This window comes from Pipra filicauda, unplaced genomic scaffold (assembly GCF_003945595.2).
Source record: "Pipra filicauda isolate LSUMZ 115617 unplaced genomic scaffold, ASM394559v2 scaffold71_size5581439_pilon, whole genome shotgun sequence".
NCBI lineage: Eukaryota > Metazoa > Chordata > Aves > Passeriformes > Pipridae > Pipra > Pipra filicauda.
This window is the reverse complement of record NW_024104887.1, coordinates 125,203-150,001: the sequence shown is the minus strand read 5'-3', so window position 1 is coordinate 150,001 and position 24,799 is coordinate 125,203. Positions and strand designations below refer to the sequence as shown.

General features: G+C 41.6%; 1 protein-coding gene across 4 annotated transcripts in view; it reads right to left on the bottom strand.

The window, feature by feature from the left end:
- Positions 1-24,799, bottom strand: part of PALM2AKAP2 (PALM2 and AKAP2 fusion) — a 264,841-nt gene that overhangs the window by 203,519 nt on the left and 36,523 nt on the right. For 3 of the 4 annotated variants that reach the window (XM_027710346.2, XM_027710335.2, XM_027710336.2), the window contains exon 2: positions 13,541-13,621. In XM_027710346.2, the coding sequence (XP_027566147.1) occupies positions 13,541-13,621 (81 nt within the window). Of the gene's footprint in view, positions 1-13,540; positions 13,622-13,772; positions 13,928-24,799 lie in introns of those variants that run through there. The other variant, XM_027710340.2, reaches the window with a different exon arrangement.

Sequence of the window (24,799 nt, the reverse complement as noted above, 5' to 3'; positions counted from 1 at the left end):
TTTACCTATTAATAGCATGAATTTGAAACTGGAAAATATCAATGGGATTTTTAAAAAGACATATTTAGAAACAAGAATGCTATGATCTACTAAAAATCCTCCCTCTTGGGTGAAATGTCAGCATATTTTATATAAAACAGGAAAAGTGGTAGCTTTGATGTTTCTGACTTTCCTTTTTAAGATGAAATTTAAGGCATTTGTTAAATACTATACCAATGAATTTAGACAAGAAGGTCAGGAAATGGAAACACATATAAGAAGCATTTCTTATAATGCAGAGAGTCTATCTGGCAAGCTGTTGAGCTTGTGCATATTTATACACTCACTGCAAATACAACAGGCTAACAGGCAGGTCCACACCAGGGGGTGTTGGTCAAACATCTTGCCATGCAGGAAACATTTTCTCCCATGCCAGATGACTGGCATAGTGCTGAAGCAGTGGGCAGGGGTGGAAGAATCTCTCACCTGCTTTGAGCAAACATTTCCCAGGGCATTTTCATCAGAAACATGTAGGGAAAGCTCTGGGACACATGATGAGACCAAGGGTAGGTAGGGCACAATAGGTAGGGCTGTGCTGGGTGCCTAGGCACAGCTCCTGAGTACGAGACAGTCTAGTGAGGCAGACAACATCAAGAAAGCCCAGACAGATGCAAATGAGAGCCAGATGTGGCTTGGAAACAAAAGAGTTTGCTGCCATCTGTCCTCCACAGCCATGAAATTTGGGTTATGCTTCTTAAAAAAAATCTTATCCCAGGACGAATAGGAGGTGTTTCTCGAATGTGCTAAAAGCAGAGGGCTTGCATGAGGATGGAGCCCAAAAATACCTATCTGTATGAGCTACCCCTGCTCAACAATGTTGTGCATTTGCTTTATGGTCTGTGATTTAAACAGCCAAAAGCACTAGTATTTCAGCATTGCTTCTTCATTGTCTGCTTTAACTCTCTACTGCATCTTGGAGCTCCTTTATGCACCAAAGTTGTGCTGTCAAAATTGTAGAAGGCTCCAAGAGTGGCCTGACACTTCACAGTAAAAATACAGGTATTTGTACAGCTCATTCCAATACTGAAATATGTGAATATTATGAATATAGTGTTGTACTTTCAGAAGGCACTGCTTTATTGATACAGCAACAGCTATGCTATGTACAGTCTGGTGTAAGTATTCCTTCATTTACTACAAGAGAACAATTTGTTCTGGGTTAAATCCTTCAGCAGAAATTAGATCATGTCATTAAAAAGGCTCGCTGTTACTGAACTGGAAAGGGCACTGATCTTGCGATGCTCTAGATAGCCACTACTCTCAGGTGATTTGGTTTGTCTGCACAGAACTGAGATTGAAAGATAACTGGCAGCTCCACTCTGTTTAATTTGTTAAAACTTTGGAATACAGAGTGGCTTTTGCACCATGAAAAAAGGAAAAAACCCAAGTCACAATTATGTGAAGAGAGCATGGTGAGGGCAGAAATAAGTGAACAGATGTTGGACAGGACAGAAAGAAATCGTGCCAAATGTCTGAATGAGTAGACACAGTGTTGACCATAAAAGTAGTGCACAGCAATCTTACGTGCTATTTATTCCAGTTTCATGCTTCAGGACAGTAAAGCCTGAGGGCTTTAAGTTGTTTACTTTTAGTGCTAGCAAGGAAATAACGCATAGCTTCTCAAATGCACTCAGAATTAATGCTGTATGCAAACAAAATCTTTACTTTCAGTAAAGCTGCATTTTGCTTTAATATTGCATCAAAAGTTTAAGTATCAGGGGACATTTTATTACAGCAAGTAAAACTTTTTAGCACCCTTTTCATATACCATTATGCCTATTCCATGTCACTTCTTGACTCTCTGCTTTGTGCAAGTTGATTAATTCTAACCACCGGTCTTGCTGATTTCGAACCAACTTCCGTAAAGTTTCTCATATGAATAACACATTTCCAGTCCCACATACAGTATGACAGTGTCTTAACTTGAGACCAGATGCATTTGCCAGACTTGCTATTTGACATTTTATGACAACATAAAAACAGCCCTTGCTGTACTGCTACCTTTTAAGGTAGCTCCTTCAAAGAACTCTGGGTGTTTTTTGTGTTTGCAAGTTCTTAGAGGGGCAATCAGTACTACCTCTTCCTGAAAGCAGTGCTTGCTAAAGTGGAGTACTTTTCTGTCTGCTAGGGAATTTTCAAGGAAGATGATAATCCTGAGGAGAAACAAAGTTCAAAAGTTGACCCAAGACAGCCTCATCCAATAAAATGTGCTTGCTCTTGAGAAACATTTCTGGATGTGGACTATTGAGGGTAATGATGGTCTTCTCTGTCACAGAAAACAGGCAATAATCACAAAATCAAAAAATACGCCGAGTTGTAAGGGACCCACAAGGATCATCAAGTCCAGCTCTTAGCCCTGCACAGGACCATCCCCAAGGGTCACACCATGTCTTTGAGAGTATCATTAAAATGCTTCTTGAATTCTGTCAGGTTTGGTGCTGTGACCACTTCCCTGAGGAGGTTCTTCCAGTGCCCAACCACCCAGTGGGTGAAGAACCTCTTTCTAATCTCCAACCTAAACCTCCCCTGCCATAATGATCCCTGATGTAATTCCACTGCAACCGATAGGACAACATCAAAGGCACTTTTACTGAAAACTTTGCCAAATTGAATTTTTGCCAAGTCTTTGCATTTTGAGGCTTGAAGATCATGAGACATTTACAAATTATAGTGGAATTATTTTTTAAAATGAAATTATTTTATCTCTCTATGCATTCAGTATATGTCTTGAAAAAACATGAATTTAAAAGGTTAGTTCCCCATATTCTCAAATCTGCATATAAACAGCCTATGCCCTACTAAAAGAGTGCAACAGACCTCTTCTTTTACCTGTCAGTGTGAGTCAGATATTACCCCCAAATACACCCATTAGGGTGTTAGCATAACTGGCTGCATTTCAGATTGGCTCTTTGCATTTCAGAAAGTTCCCTGAGTATAAAGAGGGTGAGGTTTTCAGGCAGATCTGGAACTCTGGAGGCAGCAATGAGCCTGACTTCGCTGTTTGGCAGCTACCTGGAGCCCCCATCCAGGGACTGCAGGTTTGTCACCCGCTGGATCAGTTACAAGAGGGAAGGATTCCCAGGGCAGCAGAGCCTACTCTGCTTATGCATGCTCACAAGCATCTGCCCTGATAAAACTGAGTTTGCAAGGGACACAAGTGTAGGAATGACCACTACTAAAACTTTTCTGGGATTGCTCCCTTGTCCTGCCTACCTTGTTCCTGTAGCCACTCTGAATACTGCATCTCTTGCTTGCCATATTTTTGTGCAGCTTCCCCGGTCATCCAGCTGGCCCTAACCCAGCTAGTACAGGCTACCCAGCATGTCTGGGTCTGACCTGCTGATGCGCAGCAGTGTTGCCAGCACTAGCAAAGAGGTTACTGGGACACGTACTGAAATTATAGAAAGACTTGTTCCTTTGCCAGCAGGCCTTCCCTTGCCTTCCAAAAAAAAAGACAAAAAAAAAAAAAAGATTATTTGCATGGCTGCAGCATAAGCAGGCATGTTAGATGCCCTTAACCATTTATGACTAAACACGCAAATGCAGAGAGGAGCTGTAGGCATAAGCTGTATGGGCAGGTAGGTCCATCTAGAAATAAATAGCTTCTCAAAATGTATTCCTGAGTGATGCTGTAGTATTTAATCTTCCATTAGGCGAATGAAACAGTCTGACTCTGTCCAGATTGATGCAGAGTTTTGCTATGTGGGTTTTCATTGTGAGAGAATCTGCTTGCAAAACAAAAGAGAGGTGTGGTCCTCAGCAAACACAAGAGATTTAACTCTGCTCTGCTGCAAGATGGATGTGGCCTTGTATGGTATGACTGTCCCTGGAACAGGACAAGCAGCCATTTCCAGCTTGCTGGTATGATCTGGTTTTGCATAGCAGCAAAACTTTTTGTTGGCTTTCCAGTTATCTCAGACACTTGTTTTAGCCTAAAGAGCATGTCTGCATGATAGATGGATATGATTCAAGGATTGCCCAGATTAGGGAATTAAACCAAGCTGAAAAACTTGCAGCTGGATTGTAGTCTTTACTTCAATCACAATGCCATAGCTCACATAAGTATGATTCAACAAAAAAGCTATGATAGCTGGTGAAGCTTAGCCAAGCCAAGAGCAAATAGCATGTTTATAAAGCAGATTAAATATTATCCTGCAGAGTTGCAAGGTTGTTGTTATTCTTTGTTCAGGAAATGAACAAAACATTTCTTAGAAATATGTTAAGGAAGTGATATCTTAAAATTTTTTTAAGGAGCTTACATTTAGTCCAAGAATTGCAAAGATTTTTTTTTCCAGCTTATTTAGATGTGGTCACCACAACTGACAACCTTTTGTGACCAGTCATTAGAGACTGATGGCTTAACCTCTTCCTAAGCTTCTTCTCAGCCACACAGGTACAGGTAATTGTCCGAGTTTTTCCTTTTCATAAAACCCTTACTGCAGTGGACCACCAAGGCCAGGATCTCCAAGGCAGTCTACTCACCAAAGGGACTAGTGCTCTGCCTGTCCCCAAAGACCCCTGTATCCTCTTTCCCTATAGCTCCTGGAGTAACAGAGTTTTGCTAGTGCATCAGTGAGTCACCAGGCTGGGGGTATAAAGGGGGTGCATATGAGGAGATGAGGAAATAAATAACAAAAGAAGCAAGTAAGTAAGTAAATAAAGACAAACAACAGACACTATTATAACTACCACATGGAATCATGACAGCCAAAAGACTTTGCAGAAATAATCTTTCCCTCTTGTTTGCTTGCTGTAGCTGGTACATTTGACTGCCCTTCAGCTCCCCTGAGTATTTATTCAGCCACTGCTTTTTCTCAAAGCACACGTTCAGCACAGCAACAGAGCAGACAGGAACACGTTAAACAGTGCAACATGACTGCAGAAACGGGTGAGGGAAGACTGAGAAAGTTGGCATGATTTGTGCTCACTTGGGGAAGGGCTGCATCTTGGCTTGGTGCCCCCATGGTAAGGCAAAGGGCTGTGACAGCACAGCTTCAGTGTGAGCTGGAGCTGCAGATGTACAGAGAAAGCATGGCTATGGCAAGCGATCTGAGGGATGGGTATGATGATAGCTATAGATAGCTTCTTCATGAAGGTCTTGTGCTTTGTCTGCTTAAAAACTCACAGGAACTGAAACTGCAGCTGTACGTAAATGCCCAATTAGGAAGTTTTGCGGGAAAAAAACATCATTCGGCTTATGTTTTCAGAGTAAACTTCCCATTCATTAGCAAGATCACCAGTGTAAATATTTTGTGTGCATTGCTTTTAAATTGTTCAGGTCCCATTTATTTAACTTTGTAAATCAAGTAGACAGTTGTTTCCACACAAAGATGAAGAAGATGAACTAAAACCCAAGCTGTTTTGGCTGCAAGGAAACCTACCACAGCAAGAGACATAGTCAAGACTCTAAAGTAGACAAGAAGTTTGTGTCTCTCTTGTTAGATCATTCATCAGCTACAGAGCCCTGTCTGTACAGACTAGTTTCAGTGAAGGGGATCACAGGTAAAGCACGATACAAGGTAAAAATTTCTAATAATCATTATAGAGTTGAGATGAAATTGAGGCGAAACAAAATGAACAATAAGGTGACAGTTAAGTCAAACGCAGGTTCTTTTCCTCATACATTTTCTAAGCATCCAGGCTACCAGGAAGTTTCGCTTGAAGTAACAGGTGAGATCAATCACGCATATACCTCAGCTGGAGAGTTGGGGGTTATGTTGGAGAGTTAGGGTTTATTTTTCAGTATGTCTCTTTAGGAAGTCATTTAAAATTTCAGACTTCTTCATGGCAAGATGATAATGATGGCTCTGTGCAATTGTTTGGTATCTCACCTGTGGCAAGGTTAAGCATCATGATGAGAACAGACCATAAACAAGCGCCATTGACTGCTGCAGGGGTGAGGAGAGGGATGAGGCGATGGGCTGTCCCAGCAGTGCAGGGACACAGCTTGCAAAAGGGGATGCTGCAATGACAATGGTGGCCTGACCTCAGAGCAGGTTTCCCAAAGGAAGCGTGGGATTTCTAATTCTGGGCAGAGTCCGAATGTAATGGGATGAGGATGGGCATGGGACAAACCTGCTTCTGTTGGCAGGAGCACAAGGAGACCTCCAGGGTTGCCTCACACATAAATTATAACTCCATGAGACCTTCTCTGATTCCCAGAGAATTTTGGAGGTGGAATAAAAAATAGCTTCAAGCTAGCTGAAGTTTCTGGACTTCATGTGGCTGGACTGAAAAAATTGAATAAGACCCCCTTTTGCAGATACCCACATGAAAAGAATTGGATCACACTTACACCTCCTGGTGCCAGAAATTTAGGTATGCTTTGGTTTTCCCCGAGTGTTCGCTTCATTTTTTAAAAGGAAGTAAAGTATGGTTGTGAGAAAAGTAAAAATAATTAAAAAATAACCCTTTTTGGAATAATGAACAGTCTCAGATTTCTAAAATTGTCAGATGTCTTCCCCCCAAACAAATAGGCTTTGTAAGTTATCATCATTACTACACAGCCACAATTGTTTTTACTATTGTCTCTTGAAAGAATAATTTCTTCTCTAACTTCAATCTGTCCTTGGCTTCAGTTTATCACTCCTTTCCACACACACATGTAAGTCAAAAGAGGCAAAAAGAAAAGCTATATTTCAGAGATTCCTTTCTTTTCTAGTCTTAAAGTTTTTTACATTCATTGTTTTAAAAAGCTGGATTCAAGTAATGTGAACTCAATTTGAGCATGTTTAAGGCCATTGGGAGGCTCTGGGGTTGAAGTAAGGTAAGCATCCTTCAACTACTTTGACATAGTTCTGGCTAAAGAAAAATCTGCCAGAGTGGCTATGAAGTGCTAGAAGGACCTGGTTACTGGTTAAAATATAAGTGCCAATTTTGATGTGTTTCAAGGCAGTCCTGCCTGTATGGGTTCATACCAGAATAATTACAGTATACTCAGTTGTGTTTCAGTGACGTGAAAGCAGATAAGAAACATCTGTTAAACGACTAAAGCTCTCATCTTTCTGCAGTCGTCAGTTTGTGTAGCTGGTCTGGATATTCTATTATGACTAAAAGATTATAACTGGGGATAGTTACTTTGTTTTCTGACTATTTGAAAAAAAAAAAAAAAGCATACAAGGATTTTTTTAAAACCCTCCTTTCAAAGTGGTACTTCTCAGCAAAGATATCTTAAGGTTTCGTACTCTCTAAGAAATACAGATAGAGCAGAGCCCTAAATAGTTATGCTGTGCAGTCCTATTCCCTCTCCCACTCCCTTTGTGGCTTAATAAATCTGGATTTCTCTTCTGGATCATAAAACAGGTTAGCAGAGAGGCAGAGAGCCTCTCAATTCTCAGTTTAAATCCTAGTGGTAGACAAACTTCCCAGGGTAAGGTGGGCATCAGCCCAAAGGTGCTAATACACATAATGGGACAAACAGGGGTCCCCTGTGCTCTCAAAATACAAATTTCTCTCCAAATTAGCTTAAACCTCTCCATGCCCCAGAACTTCTGATAAGACTCTCTATAGACAGACAGAAGTGGCCTCATGTTCACAAACCCCCCTCATGGGGGACTTCAACCACCCCGATATCTGTTGGAGAGACAACACAGACAGGGCATAAGCAATTCAGGAAGTTCCTGGAATGCCGTGATGATAACTTTCACCTCCAAGTGACAGAGAAGCCAAGATGGAGAGGTGCTATGCTGGATCTTGTTCTCACCACCAAGAAGGGACAGGTGAGAAATATGAAGCTCAAGGGCAGATTGGGCTGCATTGACCACGAAACAGTGGAGTTCAAGTTTCAGGGAACAGCAAGGAGGGTGCACAGCAAGCTCACTACCCTGGACATAAGAGAGCAGACTTTGGCCTCTTCAGGGATCTGTTTGACAGACTAACATGGGATAAAGCTCCGGAAGAAAGAGGTGCCCAAGAAAGCTGGTTGATATTTAAGAATCACCTCCTCTAAGCTCAGGAGCAATGCATCCCAACAAAGAAGAAAATGCCAGGAGGCCTGTGTGGATGAACAAGTTGCTCCTGAGCAAACTCAAACATGAAAAGAAAGCCTACAGAGAGTATCAGCAAGGACACTGGCCTGTGAGGAATACAAAGAGATTGTTCAAGCACCCAGGGATCACATTAGGAAAGCTAAAGCCCTGATGGGATTAAATATGGTCAGGGACATGAAGGACAACAGAAAAGCTTCTACAGATATGTCAGGGATAAAAGGAAGACTAGGGAAAATGTGGGGCCTCTCTAGAAGAAAACGGGAGTCCTGATCACCTGAGACATGGAGAAGGTTGAGGTACTCAATGACTTTTTTGCGTCAGCCTTCACGGGCAAGTGCTCCAGCCTGAGACACAGAAGGCAAAAGCAGGGATTGGGAGGAGGAATAACCACCCACTGTAGGAAAGCATCAGGCTTGAGAGCACCTAAGGAACCTGAAGCTGCACAAGTCCATGGGATCTGATGAGACATCTGGCAGAAGAGGGAGCTGAGCCATTATCCACCTTATTTGAGAAGTTGTGGCAGACTGGTGAAGTTCCTAGCGACTGGAAAAGCGGAAACATATCCCCCATTTTTAAAAAGGGAAAAAATAAAGAAGACCTGGGCAATGATAAGCCAGTCAGTCTTACCTCTGTCCCTGGTGAGATAATGGAGCAGGATCATCCTGCAAACTATGCTAAGGCACATGAAAAACAAGGAGGTGATTGGTGACAGTCAACATGGCTTCACTAAATCATGTCTGACAGATATGGTAGCCTTCTATGACGGAGCCATAAAGCATTGGTGGATAAGGAAAGAGTAACAGATATCATCTTCACTGTCCCACATCTCTAAACTAGGTTTTGGGAAATACTGCGCTGACCCTGTAAGGAATGGAGACTGTATGACATCATCAAACTTTTTTGTGTGTTTGACTGAGTTGCCATTTGGTTTAAGGATTAATTTACTTGAAAATCCTAAAGGGAATCATGGCAAAGAAGTAACAAGATTCCTTCATTGGCAAAAGTTATCTCTGTTTTTCCACAATGTTGTATATATAGAGAGAAAGACAGATACACCTATTAAAATTTTCTGACAGCAATTATTATAAGAAAAGAATAAATTGAGGATAACAATGTAACTGTGGAACTATAAAATTAGAATTTATTTATAGAAGAGTTAGTTTCAGCTAAAACCATACTCTAACAAAATCTCCTAACGTAAAAAGGCTTTCCTTTCCTTTAGAGTAGAGATGTAATTATGTCAGAGATTGTGTTCATGAACTGCAGTCTTTAGGAAGCAAATGTTAACAAAAATAGGTCCCTAATATTTATACCACTCCAGAACTAAAATAACTGTGGAAAATGGATTTATTGTAATAGTTAAAGTAACTGCAGTGAAGTGATTTTTCATCCAATTAGGAGGTTTTGTGCTGTTTATTTTATTACCATCGGCCACCAAACAGAGCTACAGTAAACAATTATAGAAATTCTGTTCAACTAACTACAGAGGCAGCCAGATCTTGGAAGAAATGCTTCTACCCTGGAGTTCATTTGAAATAGTAAACATCTCTGTTAAAACAGGCCTGCACAACTGCTGCCTATCTGAACAAGTTAATAAAAAAAGTTGTTGTTCATAGGTTGAACCTTCTGTTCAACTATTCAATCAAAATAAATTTTTATCTTTCTCCAGAAACCAAATCATTTTGACAGATACTGCAGACAGTGTATTTGGACTGTGGACAGGGTGTTCGGTGTAAGGTGAATTTTGACCACTTCTCTGATTTTAAACTACAGAAGCTGGTAGCACTTCCAATTCCCATGGACATGGCAAGCCCCATTTGTAGGCATATAGCCAAGAAACCATTAAGGGGTGAAGTTGAAACTCTGTCTTGTTAAAAACACAACAAAATTGACCTTGTATTATATGAAGGGAAAAGCATTATTTTGGCATTAGGGACTGGAGCGGGGGGAGGTTAGGAGAACTCTTCTAAATTGCCTCATATTAGAGTAAGCAAACCTGTTCAGTCTCAAAAAATGGGGCTTCAAAGCATTTTTATACTTTTTCCCACACCAAGGGCCTTTCCAATGACGCATCTGATTGCAAGGTAGACAAATACTCCTCCTGCCTTCAACAGAGAGCCCCAGTGGCCTGGAGGTACTACATGGGCACTCTGTGCCCACCAACGTCCGTACTTTGCAGTGATTCGCAGGAGAGGGGATATGGCTTTCACTGTCAGCAACAAGGGAATTCAGCTTTTAGATCCTGTACTACCCTGGATTCTCTCCTACTTCAGATTTTAACGCTTGGAAGGTTTCACTTGATTAACTCTGAATCTCACACAGACCGTCAATAGCTGAGCCACATTTTTGTCCTACATCCTTAGCCATAAAGCCACCGGCCTCATTCTTAGGAGCCTTTGCAACATGTGTTGCCAAAACCTTGCTCACATTCAGCTCTGACTTTTAGTGGTCTAGTATTTGCTGGGCTGCTCTGCCTAAAACAATGGGCAGCAGCTGCTGCTGCCTTATTTTCAGTCAGATATGTAACTAGGGAAAAATGAACTCACTGGTGGTAAAGTCATTTTGTCAGAGGTCTAATTGGCATCAGCAACTTGAAAACTGTAGGTAATACAGCATAAACACTTGCAATAAACTATTTCCATTAGATATTTTTCCAATATGAATAAAATTGTCTGAAATTATCAGAAACGCTGTAGCTTCCAGAACCTTTATGAGGTAACTAAACGTGCTGTTTTACACAGTGTTATTTTAGAATGAAAATTACTCTGACATTTCACAAAAATGAAGCAAATCCATTGAATACTGGTTGTCTGTGGGTAAATTCAAGCTCTTATGCTTGTGGGATCAACTCAGACACTGCAGACACAGGATTAACCCAGATTTTTTTTTCAAAGGTTTCTTCACAGCAGATTTTAATGCACACTGATATGAAATCCTTACACTCTACACAGACATCAACAGCCTCACAGCATTTTGAGTAAATACAGGGGCTTCCTAGGAAAGCTGGTCTTTTTGGCCTGGATTTATGTCTTGCACAGAATTAGATGAAATCCACATAATTCAGGAAATAATTCATGTTCTACCTAGCACTCTGAAGGAAAATAGATGCACTTATATTGACCTCTGTGTGTCAGATTGAGGGGCCATATCAGACTGGGGGATTATATTCATATTAGACTTGGAGCCCCTGAATTGGAGAGGCTCAGGACAAGCAGGGTGAGGTGAGTGAGAGCCTTGGGCAGGTGGGAGGATACACAGCTTTGCAAATGAACAAATTAGCCTGGCAGGTCAAATACCATTTTGGTCAGCACTCCACTAAGCAAGCAGAACGGTGAATGATGCATTAAAAGAAAATACAGTTTGCTTAGTCTGTCTGCATAGAGAAACAGAAACACTACCAGCCAGTGCTGCTACATTCCTTTTTTTAATTTTATTTTTTTTAGGAAGGTCCTAGCAGCAATGAATATGAACTCTGCAATCCCACCTGGACCTCTGCTATCACCTTATTTATGTCTCCCAACAGACAGTTGTTTGGTGGTACAGGCAGCTCCTGGAGCAGCAGTAATCATGACCATTTTGTAAAAGCAGCACAATTGTCCTTTGGTGACAAGTGATGCCACTGAACACAGAGGTAGGGAAGATCCTATCAGATCTTGTTGCTCATCCTTGCACTCAGCATTACAGACCTTAAGTCTGACTGTGCTTTAAGCTGAAAAAGCTGCCATTTTAAATCTCTGTGCCCTTAAATTTCTGTGCCTTGATCTCCCCTTAGCTTCCTGTATGATTATTGCTCTTGCTCCAGCCTGTGGGCTAAAAAATGAAGGGAAACAGCTATTTTTCAAGTGTGTCACTGAAGAAATCCATGCAGCAAAAATGAACCTCCACTAGTGGCAATCAGCATAGCAGGGCTGAAGGCAATGCCAGTCTACATCAGCCAGGGGCTGATCCCACTGCACCACTTCGAGGGTTTTTACTTTTTCTTATGCATGATGATAAAATTCATTTTAGCAACAGCTACATCAAAACAAATCAGATGAATCAGGGAATTGACAGAACTGGCTTTCCAAAAGGCTCTTCTTAAAGAATTTCATGAAGAATCATAATTCAGTTTGCTTGGAAACAGTTAACATGATAAAGGAAGTCATCAGTTTGTAGCAAAAAGAAAAAAACCAAACATTATTAAGGTGCTGGAACAGCATCTTATTGCCCTGCTGCATCACCCTATAGTCATCAGAAAAAATGTGCCTTGCCTGTTGTCAATGGCAGCCTGAACAAAATGGCAAATCCTGTTACCCCACTGAAATGCAATCACATCTTTTATTGGAAACACCAAAGACAATATGTGACATTCACAGACTGAGGGTAAACCTGATGGGGCATTTGTGTAGGCTGACATCAATTACTTGGGTTTAACTGCATCATATTTACCAGAAAAGGGGGAATAGTTTGCAAAACATGAAGCAGGGTCTCGGAGATGCAGGAGAAAGATCCTGTCTGTAGCATAACTTGAAGTCTGGTCTTCAAGTGCATGTGTGGGCAGAGATATTCTGTGCATCATCTCCCCATGCAGATGCACTGCTCACACACACATATATTATTCCACAAGCAACCTAAATATCTTAATTTTAAAAACACAGCTCAGCTCTCTTGCTGCAAGGATAAACTGTCCAGTTCTGATCATCTTTCTCAGGTATTTTAATCACTGAAATTCCTCAGGCTCCCCTACTGAACTAATCTAAGATCTGACCAAAAATTGCTTTCAAGTTACAAAAGATCACATGTATGTTTTTGTTCTTATCTTTCCTATGCACAAATATGCTACTGACAGGAGGGATAAATGATAGAAATGGCAAGGATGGCTTTCAAACGATGCTATATGCAGCTGTCATGGAGACCAACAGGAACTGGGGTTGCTCAGCACCTTCTTAAATATCAAGGTGCCTCTCCATGTAGACACACACATAAGCATCAACACCTTCCCTGCATGTACATACATGCCCATTTTATTATGCCATGTATGCATAATAACTTCATCCTACATTTAAATCTTTATGCACATACAGAGATGGGTGCTAACTAACACTCCTGCAACACACACACACACACACACACACACACACACACACAATCTAACGACAGGCACCAGAGAAATCCAATGCAGCTCTGCAGACAGAAAGTGCTCGCTGAAGCCATGCAGTGCACACCCAATCCACAGCGATTGGTGTCTTACCATTATGTATAATAAATAACAGTGTTTAATAATAACAGCACAGCTGTGCTGCCTGCACTCACACCCTCCCGACTCCATGCTCCTAAACCATTTAAACAACGTGGTCCTGTACATGAAACACAGAATGAAAAGCAGGCAGGACATGATCACTGCAAGAGATAGGTTTCGGCAGTGAATGCTGCTTCATGTCAGAGCAGCTTTTCCCAGCTTTCAGACGTGTGATCTGCATGTCTAATAATGAACAGATTTAGTCAATCCATCATTTCTGGCATCAGTCCCTTACCTTGAAATGCTGCAGCTGAAGTATCTGGTCCTCAAGCTGTTGTCTCTTGCCTTCTATTTCTGTCTGCCTTTTCCTTTTCTCCTTGGAAAAATTATTTGAGAGAAAGAGAAGAGAGAGAGAGAGAGAGAGAGAGATATCTTGTCAGAGAAGCAGAGGCTTTAAGGGTAGCAGATTCGTAACAGCATTTAAGCAGTCAAATGCATCTGTACAGATGTCACCAGTCCCATTTCACCTGCTCTTCTGCCTGCTGGTATGCAAACAGCAGTGTTCTGGGAAGACGCCAGCCCCAGACGAGCCGGTTGCTTGCCAGCAGGAGAAATTCTGCTCGCTTGCTCCCAGCAGCCGGAGCAGCAACAGAGTGCACAGTCCCAGAGGAGGGGAGAAAACAGGCATAACAGCTGAGAGAGAAGTTAAAGGGACAAAGATGTGATTTTGCTTTTGAGATGCTGGGCCAAAAACATGGATAGCGTGGTGCAATTGTGCGACAGTAAGGTGTCACAAAAGCAGTGGGTGGCATCACAGAGGAAGGGAGCCAGTTGCAACCTCATTTTTCCCCAGCAAGGCTGGTGGTAAGGCTTTCTCTGGGCTCAATGGGAAGATGTTTAAGCCAGACTGCACAGGATTTACCTGCAAAGTATATGGGATCAGTAGCTGGCTGTGTTTAAAATTCAAGCCACCAGCACACACTAGCAGCTGGCCCTTACCAGGTCCAAGAAGCTGGACTGACCAAGTGGCACCAAGGACAGCACAGTCATTTCCTCAGCTGAGGGTTTTCATGGTCCTGTTCTTGAGCACAGCACTCACCTGTGCCCAGGCTGCTCCCTTCAGTAGGCAGCAAACTCTCCCAGGCATTTCAAGAGGAGAACAAACTGCTTTCCCACCCTTCAACACCTTCCTCTTACAAAGGATCAACTGTTTGCCTTTGTCAGTCTTCTGTACCTTGTGGGGAGCGTTTCTTCTCACCCATTCATCCCCATCCTGGATCAGGTTCCCTCTTCTGAAGGTCTTTTCTCATTTTAGATTTTGTAGCCAAGATGGACTAACAAATGAAGGCAGTCAATAAGCATACCAGCCTCTGTTTTTACTAGAACAATATTTTTCATTCCCTACCTGCAAAAGCTTTTTTAAAAATTTAAATATTTCAGTAGCTGTAAGGTTGTGTTTGAAGACATTTAGGGAATCCTTAAATCCCCAAAGGAATTTTTTTTTCTCATTTCTAGGTGCCCTACTAATGCTCTGGGAAATCTCTGCTTTCCAGGGATTTCAAACCTTCATGTCTTTTCCTCAAGGAGTATATGATAAGAGGCTGCCTATGCAGAAATTAATTTTTCTTATTTTGGACATCAAACCAGGACATCAAAATGTTGAGGGAAAATGTTACATTTACAAGGAAGATCTGAATTTTTTTTTTAATTATTATTCAGTGTCAGGCTTACTCAAAACAAGGAGGTAGGTGACTGCCTGGACCACTTCTGCCAAAGAGTTAGACATCAGAATGGCGATGAGAAGGTTGGTGTAATGTACCCAGAAGAGGTGAAGTAGTCAAATGATGCTTATGTCAAGCAGTTCTGTAATACACTGCACACTCTTTCATGCTAATTATTCATGTATACCTATGTCTACACCACACATGCATGCACACATACTCCCCATTGTCTGAAGTATGCAAGAATGTTACTGTTGAACAAAAACAACAGAATCACAGAATGGCTTGGGTTGGAAGGGACCTTAAAGATCATCTAGCTCCACCCACCCTGCCAGGGGCAGGGACACCTTTCCCTAGACCAGGCTGCTCAGAGTACCATCCAACCTGGCCTTGAACACTTCCAGGGATGAGGCATCCACAATTCCTCTGGGCAACCTGTTCCAGTGCCTCACCACCCTCACAGTAAAGAATTTCTTTCAAATACCTAATCTAAACCTACTCTCATTCAGTTTGAATCCATTCCCCCTTGTTTCTTCTACTCAGGTAAAAAATCCCTCTGCATGTTTCTTGTAGACTCCCTTCAGGTACTGGAAGGCTGCAATCAGGTCACCACAAAACCTTCTCTCCTCCAGGCTGGACAGACCCAATTCTCTCAGTCTTTCCTTGTAGGAGAGGTGCTCCATCCCTCTAATCATCTTGATGTCCCTCCTCTTGGTCTGCTGAAGTTGTTTTTGAATATGAAAATTAGCTTTTTGGATAACTAAAATGTCACAAGTGGTGCTGCTCTTGACATCTCACTGGTCTGTGCACACAGAAGATAGTTTGTATTTACACACATACAAGCATACAGAATTTATGCACGTACTTTAAAAATCCTTCCTTATACAAAACTGATAGTCTGTGGGTCATCCCTCCTATCACTCCTCCAATTCACATCATCCCTTTGCATTTTTGAATGAAGTAGGATATTGAATGGTTCAGTGGTTAAAAACCCCAACATTATTCAGGGAAATCTCTTGCCATTTTCTTCATTCTGCAAAGTACACTGTTAGTGTACTCTGGAGTCTGAAAACCAGAATTCGTTCTTTGCTATTTCCTCAAATAGCTGGTTGTCCACAGACTGGAAAAAAGTAGTTCTAAAAGATGTTCCAGTTAATGGTCTAATATTCTCAGAATAGGGATAATTTTGCCCTTTTGTGCCAAGCTGGCAGGATGACAAAATATTGGATTACAAATATGTAGGCATTAGCACCCCACATTTGACATTCCACAGGCCAGCACAAGGCATGTACATTTTCACAGTTAACTGATCAACATTTGTAAGTGTGTGCGTGTATATATATATGTGTGTGTGTGTATATATGTATGTATGTATGTATGTGTATGAAAAACCTTTTCTCTGAGGTAGTAATGAAGAATGGTTTGCCCCAGTGATAATACTGGACCAATCAATAGTCCACGTGCGCCCTACGGAAACTACATATCCACAGAAATGGAAGAGAAGGTAGTGAAGATAGTGTAGAAGGTAAGTAGCCATGATCTGAGCCACGAGGAAGCAGGGGGCCAGTGAGCCCCTCTGGGGGGCCCCCAGACCCCAGACCCCAGGCCCCCAGACCCCAGATCCCAGCCGAGGCTACGGGAGACCCAGTATAGTGTCAAAGCTGGACCGGGTCCCGTAATCAAGAGCTGGAAAAGTTTCCTTACTGTCAGCAGCAGCAAAAGACATTGAAAGTGGCAGCAGAGCAGCCCTGAACAGAGACAGCGATGGTTAAAAGCCAAAAAGATAGCCAGTAGCAGCGAGAAAATGTGAAGCCGGCTGAAAGACGCAGAGATGTTCCTGCAGGAGGGAGAGCTGGCAACAAAACAGAGGTAAACTCAACAGAGCTGGTTTGGGGTAAGACTGTATTATTTTCCCCAGAGACTTTCTGAAGAGGAGGGGTGGACTTCCAAAGCCTTAGGGAGTCCCGAAATGCAGCAGCAGCTAGACAGAGAGAGAGGGAGAAAGGAGCTGAAAACCCGGAGCTGTCCTGACAGCTGAGCCAGGACGGAATGCAGAGGAGGTGGCCGTGCCCTCTGCTGCTGCTGTTGCTGTTTCTATCAAGCTGTCGAGCTGGGACAGAGCAAAAGAGCGTTGGTAAGACTGAACTGAAAGCTGCCTTCAATGTTCTAACCCAAGAGGAGTGAAGATCTACAAGGAAATCCCCCGAAGGCTCAGGCTCGGGGTTGAGCTTTCCACAAAGTAAGAACAAAATCCTGACTGCCGTACGTAAATCTGCTGCTTCAGGAAAATGAAGGACACTAACCAGTGCCACAAAAACTGAATTGAAGGAACTGTGGCCTGAGAAGTGATAGACTTTTCTCTTTTCTTCTTGGACTTCTATTGAAGAAGAGGAGAAATTTAATTTAATGTAAATATATGTGTGGGTGTAAATAAACCTTTGTAAATACTTTCCCCTTCCCCCAATAACGAATGGTCGTGTTTTGTCTGAAAACTCTCCACATGGGGTGAAAAAGATATCAAGTCCATACCATCACTAAACCCTCTCACAGGGACAAACTGTGGGATGGGGGCTTAAACTTAAAAATTAGATTCTTGGGAGTTTCAAACCACCACAATATGTATGTATGTATGTATGTATTCTACCTTTCACAAAAACCTACTCACTAAACATACAATGGAAACCACCACAATACCTCCTCTGGCTGGTTGTGTCATGCTGTATAATGGATGTGACAAGACAGCCTTATAAAAGATAGATGGAAATTTCTTTTCTTTTTGAGAAAAGGGAAGCACTTAGAGTATTTTCCCTGTAGGCAGCAACACAGCAGGCACTAAAATACTTGAACTACTTACTAACTAGTGGGTTTCTGTGGAGTTAAATTGGAATATTGCTCATGTTTCCATTTCACTGGCATTCAGTCAGTCTGAGTGTATGCCTCTACCCTCTGATTTTGTACCAAATTATGGCTGAGGAATATTACAGAATATGACAACAAAAGTACTTTCCTCCCCCCCCTAAAGATTATGTGAATCAGCTATCAGGACATTTCACTTTCAGGTCACTATATCACATTCAATTTAGGTTTCTCCCAGTCACTGAAGGTTGGAACTATATGTGTACCTGGTTTGTATGGGTGGGTTCTAGAAAAGCGTGGTAGAAGATTGGACTGGATCACAAAAATCCCACCAAAAAAAGCATGACAAGGATTTTAGAAGTTCAGGAAATGAAACCAGCCCCCACTCAAGCAGAACTTCACTGAAAACGTTGGGATATAAAGCACTTTTGAGCATTTGTTAAAGCACTTTTCTACGTGTAAATCAGTAAATGTTCCTCATTACTCTGTTCATCTACTTATAGATAATTTTTTTTCCAGGTATGCCTGCTGAGTTATGAATTTCTAAGGGTCCTGTCACAAATAAAGTGCTTGCTTTAAACAAATAAGTTTGCTTGAGGACTACAGAAACTGGGTTGAAGAGAGGTGGAAAAGACTGAAATCAGTTTTACTGTTACTGTTATGTTTAAAGGAAAGGATTTGTACCTGTCTGAAGTGTGCTGCTTTTGTAAGAATACAGATGGTCATCATAGTTACCTTTCCCAAATGGTAGAAGAGTACCACTTGGGAGGTATTTTCAGGGCACCTTGAATATTTGAGACATCAGTGAGTAAAATAAGATTTAAAGTTTGCACCCCTCCCTTCATCAGACTTACAAGGAAAATTGGAAACTGAAAATACTTTCTTTTTTTTTACTCAGACCTACATGATGGGAAAAGAACACAGGTCAAGCAGCAAGGTGACTCACATCTTGGAAAAATGAGATTTGTATTCAGGCATTCACACACGGATGTGCAAAAGGTGTGCAACACCTTTTCCAAGAAGCTTGATTCTGCAAAGGATGAAATTCTTAGCACAAAAGTTGGCCATTACCACTTTCCCATTGCTAAAAGCCAAATATATCAGAAACTGAGTAAGACACCATGCACTTGGAAGAAAAAGAGGCACTGGGAGGACCAAACAGAGATTTGTAAAATCATGGAAATAGCCAGTGGACACCTACTGCTCACTCTGTCTATTCCTGTAAGGAAAAAAGGGGCATCAAGTGAAACTGGATGGGGCAGGTTTGAAGCCAAGACAATGGTCTGCTGTGGAAATCCATGTGTCAGGATGCTGTGGGTTCTATAAGGTAATGGGGACAATCCGAAGGAATACTGTGAGGGTTACTACAGAAACTGAAATTACATCTAGTTCAAGAAGCCCCTGAACCACAGATGATTTTAAGCGTGTTTGTTAGGTTTTTGTATGCTTGTCCTTCTCTCATGTTAACCCTAACAACCACTGACTTCTTTATCTGAATAGTGTGTTACATTGATCAAAATAACCTACAGTTTAGTATTACACTTGTCAAACTGCTACAGTCAAAAAACCCCAAACAACCACAAACCACCACCAACAACCACAAAAAAACCAAACTCAAAACAAGCACAAGATCTGAAAAACAAAAGTTACACCAAAATGCTTCTCTGCAGTCACAGAATACTTCAGTTTTCCACTACAAAATAATTTTTGTTGGAATCTGCCTGCAAAGCGTGGGAAGTGATACAGAGATTACTCAGCTCAAAAAGTCAGAACCATCTGTGGTGAAAAATATACACCTCTACCAATCCCTGGGGCAGTAAAGACTTGGTAAAACCCTTTGCTCCCCTTGCAGTGGCAGAAGCACCTGATTTCTTCAGTTTAAAGCCAGCTCAGACCTGTACAGAAAGCACACCATGGAGCAGCACAGAAGCTAAGCACTATTTGATTGAACTCACTCTGAAAGTACGTGCCTAAACCTGATGGCAAGCAAAGGTATGGTACAAGGATCCAAAATAAGATGGTGGAATAAAAGAAAACATTCCCAACTCAACAGAAAACCCAACAGGGTTCACATGAACCTTGAGGAGAAGGGTGGCACAACACTGGAGGAGCTACCGTCAGTAGTTTCAGTGAATCATTTCCCACTGGCTTCATCCTGCATGCCAGACAAGTGTCCTGCCTGCCATGGAGGAACGGATGGAAGAGGGTGAGTTCCTGCCTGTTGTGAAAATGCAAAATAAATGCACCCAAAAATGGCACAAATGGAGGAAAAATTATAGTCTGCTTCAAAGCAAGGAAAACAGTTATAAAGAACTGTCTTCAAAGAATCACATTAATTTCTTCAGCAAACAATTATTTTCTCCACTCTGCATAGTTGGCAGAAATTATTCCACCTGTATTTAAAACGCATGTATTTTTAGCGTAGGGAGTAAGGGAAAAAAAACCCAAGCAAAAGAAATGCTGATCCCTCATTATTCTGTTGCCAGTTCAGAGACACCCAGAACTCTGGGAGAAAAGGAGTATCTAGGTTCTGCAAACAATTTCAACCTGCAGTTCTCATAATCCCAAGAAACCACCGTCAGGAAAACCAAAACTTTCCCCGGGGGGGTCATTTAAATGACCATTTTCACTGTGGTGACTGCATATCTCTCATAAGTGAAATCAAATCTGTATGTTTGTTTCATCTTTTGCTGTACAGCAGCAATGGTTCATGGGAAAGAAAATATTAAGCAAAAACAGGATGCTATTTTTCTCCCTTTTTTCTTTTTTGTTTTGCTTTTCTCCCTTTTTTCCCCACTTTCTTCATTCACATCTGGTCAACTCTTTTATTTTCCTCTTGCGTTTGAAGAGCAGGAACCTCTCCTGAGAGCAACCATCTCTACCAGTTGCAATGATACAACCCAGTACTGGCAGCACTTTGCAAACTCCAGTTCTGAATACTATATGCTGTTGTGAACAGCATGAAATACAGATCACAACACTAGAAGAGGCAGGATGCAGAACTGAAGCAAAAACATTGATACATCAAAATAAACACACCTTGAAGAATGGTGGTGCCTGCTCCTTTTGGATCATCAATGCCCACTTTCTGCCAATTGTCCTGCATGACTATGCTCGGTGAAAATTTTGTTACGGGTAGCCACTCAGCCTCCATAATTGAAAGCTTGTCTGTTTTGAGCACTGAGAAATATATGTTGTTTCAGATTATGGGAAATGCCTCCTCCTGAAGCTCCTCTTCCACCCTGCTCCAAGCAGAACCAGAGCCTACACTTGTTTGTTTCCGAGATCCAACTTTGCTCTACAATTACACCATCAACACCACATAAATGTAAGCTACTGACTTTACTCCCTGAGGCACTTTCCTCCAAGACTTTTTCTGCCTCAGTTCCCTGAAATCCTGTGGCCACCTGGCTAAGCTTTGCTTCACTTAAAACACAAGCCAGGGACAAATTCCCTGCATATGTATACTGGAATCCAGTTTCTGAACCTAAGGAAACTGCACTCTATGCTCCTATGTGGCCTCTATAAGACTGGCACCCTTTTTCACTCACAGTCTCCCTCTGACAGAGGCTCATTTCCTAAAGCACAGATTCAGTGTTTCAAATGTCTTAAGTGCCTAGGACCTTGGTCACTCACCTTACTGGACTCCCTCCATAGCTGAACAAACAAAGCAAGTTGTACGTTGGAAAGTTCTACATGGGATGCAGGGATAGCACGACTACAGCCTGCTGCTGCAATGCTTGACATGTGTCTTCCATATACCTCCACGTCTTAGGACAAAGCTGTGGCCATTTCCGTCACTCCAAGCAAGAAGCAAATGTGTTATTGAGGAATGAATGACAGGAGTTCCCATTTGCACAGGTGCAGCAGATAAATGTCTGAGGGGAGCAAGTGAAACCCACTTAAAGAAAAGGACTGGGTTTAGCTCCCTTCCTTCATGCCTGCTTTTTCCACAGTTGAACACGCAGCAGGAAACAAAGCTGAGATTGGATACCAGGTGAACAATTAATGATCAGGTATGCCCTTCACTTTCTCTCTTGCAAAACTGGTTTAAAATGGAGATTGCTGTTGCAAGGGTTGATTCCCATTAAATAGACTGCTTGCCATAGCATTCAAGAATTGACTCGGAATGTTAGTTTTGGAAAGAGAACAGATATAATTCACTGAGGCAGAGTAAATCGAAGAGGCTGGAAGTTATGGAAATACTTTGTTTCTCATATATTGAACAGATTCCTTCTAAGGGTAAGGCAGAATCACTTGCAGTGAGGTGAACATTCAGGAGGAAGAAATAACATGAGCTCAGGCCAGACATACACTGTCTTTCACTGCAGCCTCGCATCCCTTTTGTCTAGTAGTGTGCGTCAGAGAAATTGCTTGCTTATGCACAAGGCAAGGGTAGTTTGAGACAGGTAAACAGATACAGTTCCCCACAACTGACTTAAGTGCTTCCAGTAAAGGAACAGACATTTCTGGTCTGCAGCCCCCTTTCTAGATGATTTTTGACACTTGCATGCAGAATAACAATTATTGCAAAATTCACTTGCTCCATTTCATCTAACAGTTAGGCTACTTTTGCACTGTGTCAAAAGATGGGTTTCTCCTGTGCTGACCTGCTAAAGCAGATAGAGTAGCTCTGCATCCACAGGTGCATTGCCCTCAACACAGTGTTCAAGTAAGAGAAGTGCAATAGTGATTCTGTCTGTTGGGGATATTAAAGGAGGAGTTCATCCACTTGGAGCCCCCATAAGAGTAACTCCTGCTCAGGGCTTCTGAATTATGAACATTTCATAACTGCCACAATCCCACTGCCAATGTCATACCTGAGACTATCCAAGTCAAAACAGTCCAAGAGGGGAATGGAGCCTCTTTGTTGAAGACAAAAATTCTCCCAATCCTCTAAAGGGCCGCAGCAAAAATTTCAGCTGCCTTGCAAGCTTTTAATTATAGCTCTCTGGTCACCGAAAGTAACCACCATGATGCACACAGACAATGACCACTTAATTAAAATCACCATGCATCTCAAACAACAAATAGAAGGATGGCACTGCTCCCAGAACAAGAGCCCTTACTGAAAAGTGATGAACACGGGAAGGAATTTCCTTTTTAAAAACTCCTTCATTAGCATTTTTGAAAGGGGATACAATGGAAAAATGCCTCATTGAGATGGTGAACCAAAATTATTTTAGGAGAAAACATGGTTCTTCTGATATCCCATGGGGAAATCCTCACTTTAATGGAACAATACCCATTTTGATACAACAAAAATTTTAGATGCAAGATTCTCCTTTCACTGAATGCTACTGGGTCACCTGAAGCAGTTTCTGGTCTAACACAATCCATGTGCCTTTTTGATTGGGCCACCACCGTAACGAGTCCTTGAAGTATGAAAACGTTTGGTTGACTTTTCTTCTTTCCTCCTATTTCTGAACTGAAACTGAACGTGGGCTGAAACACACAGATGCTGCTTCCCTTCAGTTGCCGAGAGGAAAAAAGCCACTTTCCTATACATTTACCATTTCATCATGGGTGTCAGGCTCTTAAATGGCTGATGAGAGGTGATGAGGGTCACTGAAGTCTGAGTATCTTTTCTGTGAGATGTAACAGTGAAGCAAAAGTTGACTTATAAATGCCAGATTCCCACTCTCTATTAATTCCCCATCAGCATGTCTTCCAAAGCTTCCAAGTTTTTACACTAACTCTGAAAATGTGTAAGAGCTCAGAGTCACCTGAGTCTAGAAGCAACGTTCTCCGTAACATCAAGTATTTCTGGAAAGTACTCAAGAGACTGTATAGAGCCCACTGCTAGTATAAATCATGAAATGGACGGATTTATCCATTAATCTGGATAATCTTTAATAACAGTAATAAATAACAGGCAGCTGCACCTCATTACCTAATGTCCACTGCAGCTAACCTCAAAGATGATGTGCATAGCTTGCTAGCACTGACCTTGTTATACTGCAGCCTAAGCTAGATGAAAAGTTCTATGTCTTCATCTAGCAAAGTGCCTTTCTTCCTAAAAATAAAGTGGAATTTTCTAGGTACTGTCACACAGAACATATTCTGAAACTTCTATTTTCTCTAGAAAATGAGCAAAATTCTGAAAGGGGCTACTTTTAAACAACTATTTTTGTTTTCCTGTATTTTTCTTAAAAACATATTTTGGATAAGGAATGTTAAACAAACTTTGATCTAAGTTTTTATTCACAAAAGTATACCACAAGGAGCTTTCTTTAGGCTGAATAGACTATTTGTAGAAAACTAGTTCATTAACTCTCCCTACTCTCATGTTGCTACTGACTGGTTTTGGTTTAAATCCATGCTTTTCAATGTATATCCTTTCACTGTTTGCTTCTGAAAAGGAGAAAGACAGGATTTGGTCTGTGTGGCTTAATTTAATCACATTTCCACAGCTTCAAACAAAAGTCTCTTGTTTAGTCTCATGCCCCATCCACTCCTTAAATATCTCTTCATGCTGCCAAAGAGGCTATTGTAAAGCCTGTGGAAACATCTCTGATTGCAGCTGCACGTGCAGAGGAACACCTATACAAGGCTTATCTAGAAATGAAAAATAAATCACAATAGTTTTAAGTCAAGGCATCCAGGTTGAAGCTGTGATTGCTTATGCTGGTTTCCCCCTAATCAAATTTCTGGTGAGGATCTCTATGCGTTATTTCTCACTCGGTGAGAACTTAGATCAGAATCACCAAGACTGGGATTTCAGCAGAACTTGTTAATCCATTTTAATTGCACATATGACATCTTCACCTCAAGAAACTTAAACTTCCTCAGGACACAGCATGTTAAGTGGGAAGAGGAAATTGGATTTTCTGCAGTGGAAAGGGAATGAACTGGTCTGGCTGGTCAGCACAGAGCAATGGCCAGGATCCATAGGGACAACCAGTGCTAACTCTCGTGCTTGAATCATATCCAGCTTTTTGCTTATTATTTTCAAAGTAATGGTACAGAAACCCAAA